At 40.1% G+C, this 7,702-nt stretch overlaps 1 protein-coding gene across 1 annotated transcript in view; it reads left to right on the top strand.

Moving 5' to 3' along the window:
- Positions 1-2,588: 2,588 nt before the first annotated feature.
- LOC131238957 (WAT1-related protein At3g18200-like) overlaps positions 2,589-7,702 on the top strand; it is a 104,615-nt gene continuing 99,501 nt past the window's right edge. The window contains exons 1-2 of the mRNA XM_058236532.1: positions 2,589-2,803; positions 2,956-3,018. Coding sequence (XP_058092515.1) covers positions 2,613-2,803; positions 2,956-3,018 — 254 coding nt within the window. The 5' untranslated portion in view covers positions 2,589-2,612. The remainder of the gene's footprint in view (positions 2,804-2,955; positions 3,019-7,702) is intronic.

The following is a 7,702-nucleotide window of genomic DNA, read 5'->3' as shown; positions in this document are numbered from 1 at the left end:
AGGTGAGCCGACTCTCTAGTCACCTTCTATTAGTATAAATAAATAAATAAATAGCTATGTTATTTATCTTCTTGTGTTGGTTGAGTGTAGGTATTTAGTAGAGGCTACCTTAGATCACTCTCGTTGAAGTCAAGTAGGTGTGAACATTGCGATTGGATTCAAGTCGATTACATCTAATAATTGATCAAAGGTGAGGACTCACACTTTGAGCTTCCCACTTAAATTCATTAACTAATAGATGATGCCTTAATTCGTTCCATTCAGTATCTTCTAAGTTACTTGATTTTGCTACTTAACTTATTATGTGAATATGTGAATATGATAATGTGCGCACCTAGTTTTTGTGGAAGATAATGAACATATCTCTTTAATTATAACATGCATAAACGATTTTGTGATAACATGCTATCTTTAGTCGTACATTGTTAATTAACTATATGTTGGTCGGTTGCGATTGAGTGATGTAATGAATGAACCTGTCCTGAACTCACCAGCTTGCGGTTTATATATCACACCTTGCCTTACATGGCTTGGACCGCATGCTCGCCCTACGTGGCTTGGATCGTCTAATTGCCCTTTGTGGCTTTGATGGGTCATTGGTGCCCTTTTGTGGCTTGATGGTTGTATTTGCATATCTTCTTGGTTTCCTAGCCATCTTATGGTGTTCAGTCGTATCATGATTTTTGGGTGGAGCAGGTGTTCACTTAGCGATTTTCTAGCCATCTTACGGTGTTCACATACGATATGATTTTCGGGTGGTCTAGAGTTTGTATGTTGTTTGTCTCTTCATCTTGCGGTGTTCAGTCACACCATGATTTCCGGGTGGAGTGGATGTTCTCTTAGCGATTTCCTAGCTATCCTATGGTGTTCATGTACAATATGATTTTTGGGTGAAGTGGATGTTTGTATGTTGATTTCCTAGTCATCTTGCAGTGTTCAGTCATACCATGATTTTTGAGTGGAGTTAAAGTTCGCTTATCGATTTTTTTGCCATCTTGCAGTGTTCACGTACTATATATTTTTTGGGTGGTCTAGAGTTTGTATATTGATTGTCTCTTCATCTTGTAGAGTTCGGTCATACCATGATTTTCAGGTGGAGCTGAAGTTTGCTTATCGATTTTCTAGCCATCTTGCCGAGTTCACGTACGATAGGCTTCTCGGGTGAAGTAGAAGTTTAAAGGTTGATTTTCTATTCACCTTATGAATTTCACTTGTACCATGATTTTCGAGTGGAGCTGAAGTTCGCTTATCAATTTTCTAGCCATCTTGCAGAGTTCACATACAACATGATTTTGGGTGTAATAAAAGGTCGTATGATTGAGTGTTTGATTTTCTGAATGTATTCCTTTATATTGCGATTGCTACTATATTCAGCTTATGATGAGATTCTGTTGATTTGCTAAGTTTTTGAGTATATGTTCATGATTATGAAGTGCCCTATTTAATATATCCATTTTCATGGGTTGCGGTCTATATTAGATTATGAATAATGAGTGTGCAATCTTGGAGGGTGCTCCTCACTGCGATAGTCATTGGCGCTATCAAATCGTAACAGTTAATGTAGGTGTAGAGCGAGCCGACGTTGTTCATTGGGTCTCTAGAGCAGATTGGTTATCTGGGGAGCTAGGCAGGGTCCCTGTGGCACATATTGAGTTCCACCATTACATGATAGGTTTTTGGTTTTTGTTATTAATGAACTTTATATTTATGATTGTATAAGTCTTGTTTGGGCGCTACATTTGAAATTTTGTAACGATCAGAATGTTTTTATATAATGCACAGTTTAATCTAGCTTCGTTGCTGTTAACTCTAATTAATGATAAACGGTTCAAATTTACACCGGATTTTATAAGCTAACACTCGGATTTTTAGAAAACGGGTTATATACTCGGGTCCTGAAAATACGGGGCGTTACAGTTGGGGCATTGGATTAGAGTATGCTGAGGACCCATTGTACACTTTTCTCTTTCTTTCGTACCTTATGTATTTTCTTTTGAGCCTCACGTACCTATAAAAGTTCAAATTTCTAGCAGATTTTGTAATGCGTTCCTATGGTTACTTTCTAATATTACTGTGTTATGATCTTAGGTATGATCTATCGGATTAGATTTATGCTATGAAAATCCTCCTTGTAAGATTTCAAGATCGAAACCTGAGGCAGGAGCCGAGAATGGGGTACTACAGATGCTGTTGTGGTCGGAACCGGCTATCGGGTTCTTTGAGAGTTCGGTCACCAAGTCTGGAGCGTGATAGACGAGATCATTCCATAAAGGAAGAGGGACTAGACAAGATCAGTGAACATTGTTAGAACGGTGACTGCAGGTATAAATGTATGCTTTTCCATGGCTTAGCCCACCCAGTTATGGTTGGCTGGTCTAGCGATCATGGTGGGTGCACCTTTTGGATAGATTGGATGTCATAAAGGTACCAGGTTGGCCCTAAAAACTCCCCTTTCTAGTGTAAAGGTCAACCTGGTCCGGTTCACTTAATTCAGAATTAATGAGGGTCTTTGCGCCATAACCTGGCGCCATAACCCGTTTTTCATTATTTATGACCAGAGAGAGAGAGAGAGAGAGAGAGAGAGAGAGAGAGAGAGAGAGAGAGAGAGAGAGATGGCAGTTTCCTTTTGGGCAGCAAAGACGGCTCCACATGCGAGCATGATCTTTGTTCAGCTTAGTACAGCAATTTATGTAGTGCTGAGCAAGGTCATACTCATACAAGGAATAAGCTCCACAGTCTTTCTAGCCTACCAATTCTTGTTAGCCTCGATGGTCATGGGAGCATTGGCACTCTTCACTGAAAGGTGAGAAAAATTCTTCTGGGGTTTGCCTAAAATATAAAACACGTAGAAAAATTCATTTGGGTGTTTGGGTACTTTCAATTGGTATAAGCTTGAAAAGAAGAAACGAATGCCATTCTTTCTTTAATATTCATCATGTATTAATTCGGATGCAGAAGGAACAGGCCTCCTCTCACAATATCTATCTTATGCTGGATTTTTCTACTAGCTTTACTTGGGTATGTAAAATCTCTCTCTCTCTCTCTCTCTCTCTCTCTCTCTCTCTCTCTCTCTCTCTCTCTCTCTCTCTCACCACTAGCACAAACAATGATGGTCCCGCAATAGGAGCCGCCTTATAGTGGGCCACTGTAAGAAATTTGGGCCGATGGATGTTTATCACGATCACCGAAAAGTTTTTCTCCGCTACTCGTGTCTTGCTATCTAAGCCACAACGGCCAGTGGAAGTTGTGCCCTTTAGATGGATTCTGATTACCCGATCAATTGCTGGATTTCTTAGTTTGAAAACCACCAGGTCAACCTGGAACTCGCCGCAAGGCCCCTAGTCACTCGGTCAAGAAATCCAGGTAGGTCCCTGCTCATAAGCGACCCAGCTCTGGTTTCTCAAGGCCACTCCTGACTTGGTCGACTCGGTCAACCGAGTTGTGAAAATGGTATTTTCATTATTTGAAGATTAAGAAGTAGAACAAGATGACTGGTGGTGATGGTGGTGGAGCAAAAAGGAAGAAGATAGGAAGTTTCTGTTTGAATGGCTTGGATAACCCGTTGATAGCAATAAGTTAGATTATATGTATGTTTAGTTTGTACATGAAAAATAAATGATGCAGGGACGGATGTGATGATGTCGATTACCATCTTTCTCAAGGGGATAATTACTCCGAATCTACGGAGCTTCTCTAGACTCCTCATAGATGTTCCTCGAATTCCTGAGGAATTTATTTTTTAAAAAAAAAATTTCTAATAAATTCAAAAACATATTGATTAATAATAAAAAGAAATTTAAATCCTTTAAACAGTGATTCCAAACTTAGTAAGAAGTTTTAGAATCAAACTCCAATTCAAACTCCCTAAAAAATATGACTTACTATAAATAGTAAACTTACCATTTATAAAAGGGTCATGATTGCTACTTGACTTCATGGTGTTTTGCCAAAAGTAATAATTATCCAATTTGGCCTAAACATGTTATTCTCCTAATTTTTCTAAGCCCTTCTCATGTTGGGCACGATTCCTAAATCTTAAAGGATGAGGAGTTATACCAAACTAAAATTACTATAAATAGTAAAAAACAAAATTAAAATGAACTTTCGACCGTCAATTTGAAGGATGCTTGCAAATTCAATGTGGGTAACCCGGCATAGTGAGGTTGGGTGGCTAAAGTAGCTTCTCCTACCCCAGATTCATATATGGTACATTGAATAACATATTCTGGTTTGTGAGATATGCATGTTTTAAGGTTCCGACAGTCCTAATCACTTTCGCCTCCTATTGGGCCTCCTATAGTCCATCTTGGACATAAAAGTGACCGAGACCTGCTCTACATCAGTAAATGTACATATTGTACATAGCTATATGGTTAGATACATGTCTATTTATCATATCTCAACGGATCTCCAGAGATCTCCCACCTATTTAAAATAGGAAAATTGACCGTACTGGCCTCGATATATGGTCAAATTCCTTAAAGAGATTCAACCTTTCAAATATTCCGAGGGTGGCCTTCTGACAAGCCTCCAAAAATTACTTGGACCATAATGCCCTTTCTCCTTGGTTTAGTAGATGTACGGTTTTTCAGTGAATAATAAGTTATGTCATATTTATGACATGTATGGAACCCTTTTTTGGGCTTGGGCAAGGCCCAACTCATAGGGCCCACACTGATGTATGTGTATAATCAATGCCACCCATCCTTCTTGCCATGTCATTTTAGGGCTAGGACCCAAATATCAACTTGATTTGGTGCTCGTGTGGCCCACGTAATGGAAAATAATAGTGATTGTTGAAACTTTCTATGCTCACTATATTGTTTGTTAGAAGTAGACACTGCCAAAGTCAGGACATTTTAGGCCCATGACAAGGTGGATGCATCAGATCACCTCATTGTGGGCCTTAGGATATGGTACTAATGGCTAGGTAGTAAAGGAAGTGAACACATTGAAAGCCACAATCCATACATTATGACAACCATGACCCATATAACATGTCTACTACGACTCATGCAAACCACGACCCATATGGGCCCACATTGATGTATGTGTATAATCCATGCCGACCATCCTTTTTGCCATGTCTTTTTATGGGTAAGCCCCAAATATCAGCCTGATCGAATGCTCATGTGGGCTACAAAATAGAAAATAATGGTGACTGTTGAAACTTTTTAGGCTACTGTGATGTTTGTTAGAAGTAGACACTACCCAAGACAGGACTTTTTGGCCCCACGGCAAGATGGCCGACAAGGTGGATGGATCGGATCACCCCATTGTGAGCCTTAAGCTATGATACTAATGGTTTGGTAGAAAAGGAAATGAACCCGTTAAAAACCACAATCCATACAACATGACAACCATGACCCATATAACATGACAATTACGACCCATGCAAACCACAACCCAAACAGGCCCACATTAATGTATGTGTATAATCCATGCCGCCCATCCTTTTTACCGTGTCATTTTAGGGATAAGGCCCAAATATCAACCTGATCCAGCGCTCACATGGGCTATAAAATAGAAAATAATGGTGACTATTAAAACTTTCCTAGCTCACTATGAAGTTTGTTAGAAGTGGACACTGCACAAGTCATCGCTTTTTGAGCCCACGGAAAGCTGGCCAACAAGGTGGATGGATCGGATCACCCCATTGTGGGCCTTAATGTATGGTACTAATGATTTGATAGAAAAGGAAGTGAACACGTTGAAAACCACGATCCATACAATATGACAACCATGACCCATATAACATGGCAACTACGACCTGTGCAAACCACGACCCAAATAGGCCCACATTGATGTATGTGTATAATTCATGCCACTCATCCTTTTTGCCATGTCATTTTAGGGCTAGGGCCTAAATATCAGCTCGATCTAGTGCTCATGTGGCCCATAAAATAGAAAATAATTGTTACTGTTGAAACTTTCCAGGCTCACTGTGATGTTTGTTAGAAGTGGCTGCCCAAGTTAGGACTTTTTGGGCCCACGATGAGCTGACCTACAAGGTGGATGGATCAGATCACCCCATTGTATGCCTTAAGCTATGGTATCGATGGTTTGGTAGAAAAGGAAGTGAACACGTTGAAAATCACAATCCATTCAACATGAAAACCATGACCCATATAATATGGCAACTACGACCCATGCAAACCACGACCCAAATGGGTCACAGTTGTATGAATCATAGTTGTCATGTCATATGGGTCGCAGTTGTCCTGTTATATGGTCGTAGTTGTATGAATCACAATTGTCTTATTATATGGGTCGAAGTTATTGTGTTATATGAGTCGCAGTTGTCCTGTTATATGGGTCACAGTTGTCATTTTATATGGGTCGCAGTTGTTTTGTTAAATGGGTCGTAGTCGTCCTGTTATATAGGTCGCAGTTGTATGGATCGTAATTGTCATGTTATATGGGTCGTAGTTGTCATGTTATATGGGTCGCAATTGTCCTGTTATATGGGTCACAGTTGTATGGATCGTAGTTTTCATGTTACATGGGTCATAGTTGTCATGTTATATGGGTCGTAGTGGTCATGTTTATGGGTCGTACTTGTATGGATCGCAGTTGTCATGTTATATGGGTCGCAGTTGTCCTGTTATATGGGTCATAATTGTATGGGTCACAGTTGTCATGTTATATGGGTCGCATTTGTCCTGTTATATGGGTTGCAATTGTATGGATCGCAATTGTCTTGTTATATGGGTCACAATTATCTTATTATATGGGTCGTGGTTATCATGTTATATATGGTCGTAGTTATCATTTATATGGGTCGTGGTTGTAATGTGACGTGTAGAGTTCATAAGGGTCGAGGTTGCCATGTGATGTGGACCCCACCTGAATGTATATGTTTAATTCACACCATCCACCACCTTCACCATATTATTCTAAGTTATGAGCCAAAAAATAAGAAAGATCCGAGTCCCGAGTGGACCACACCAAGGGAAATAAAGTCTCACCGTTTAAACTATCTAAGGCCTACTGTTGTGTGTGTATGGGTCGTGATTTGCACGGGTCATAGTCACCATGTAATATAGGTCATGGTTGTCATGTTGTATGGATCGTAGTTTCCATGAGTCATAGTTGCCATGTTATATGGGTCGTGATTGTCATGTTATATGGAACTTGGTTTACACGTGTTTACTTCCTTCACTACCTAAGCATTGGTACCATAGCCTAAGGCCCATAATGGGGTCATCCAATCCATTTACCTTATTGGCCAGCTCGCTGTATGCCCAAAAAGTCCTGATTTGGGCAGTGTTCACTTCTAACAAACATTATAGTGAGCCTGCAAAGTTTTAATAGTCACCATTATTTTTTATTTTGTGGCCCACACGAGTGCTGGATCAGGCTGATATTTGGGCCCTTCCCCTAAAATGACATGACAAAAAGGATGGGTGGCATGGATTATACACATACATCAATGTGGGCCCATTTGGGTCATGGTTTGCATGGGTCGTAGTTGCCATGTTATATGGGGTTGTGGTTATCATGTTGTATAAATCATGATTTTCAACGTGTTCACTTCCTTTTCTACTAAATTATTAGTACCATAGCTTAAGCCCATAATGGGGTAATCCGATCCAGCCACCTTGTCGGCCGGCTCGCCGTGAGCCCAAAAAGTCCTAACTTGGGCAATGTCCACTTCTAACAAACACCACAGTGAGCCTTCAAAGTTTCAATAATCACTATT

Source organism: Magnolia sinica, chromosome 3 (assembly GCF_029962835.1).
Source record: "Magnolia sinica isolate HGM2019 chromosome 3, MsV1, whole genome shotgun sequence".
Classification (NCBI taxonomy): Eukaryota; Viridiplantae; Streptophyta; class Magnoliopsida; order Magnoliales; family Magnoliaceae; genus Magnolia; species Magnolia sinica.
This window is presented reverse-complemented; position numbering and strand designations above follow the sequence as displayed.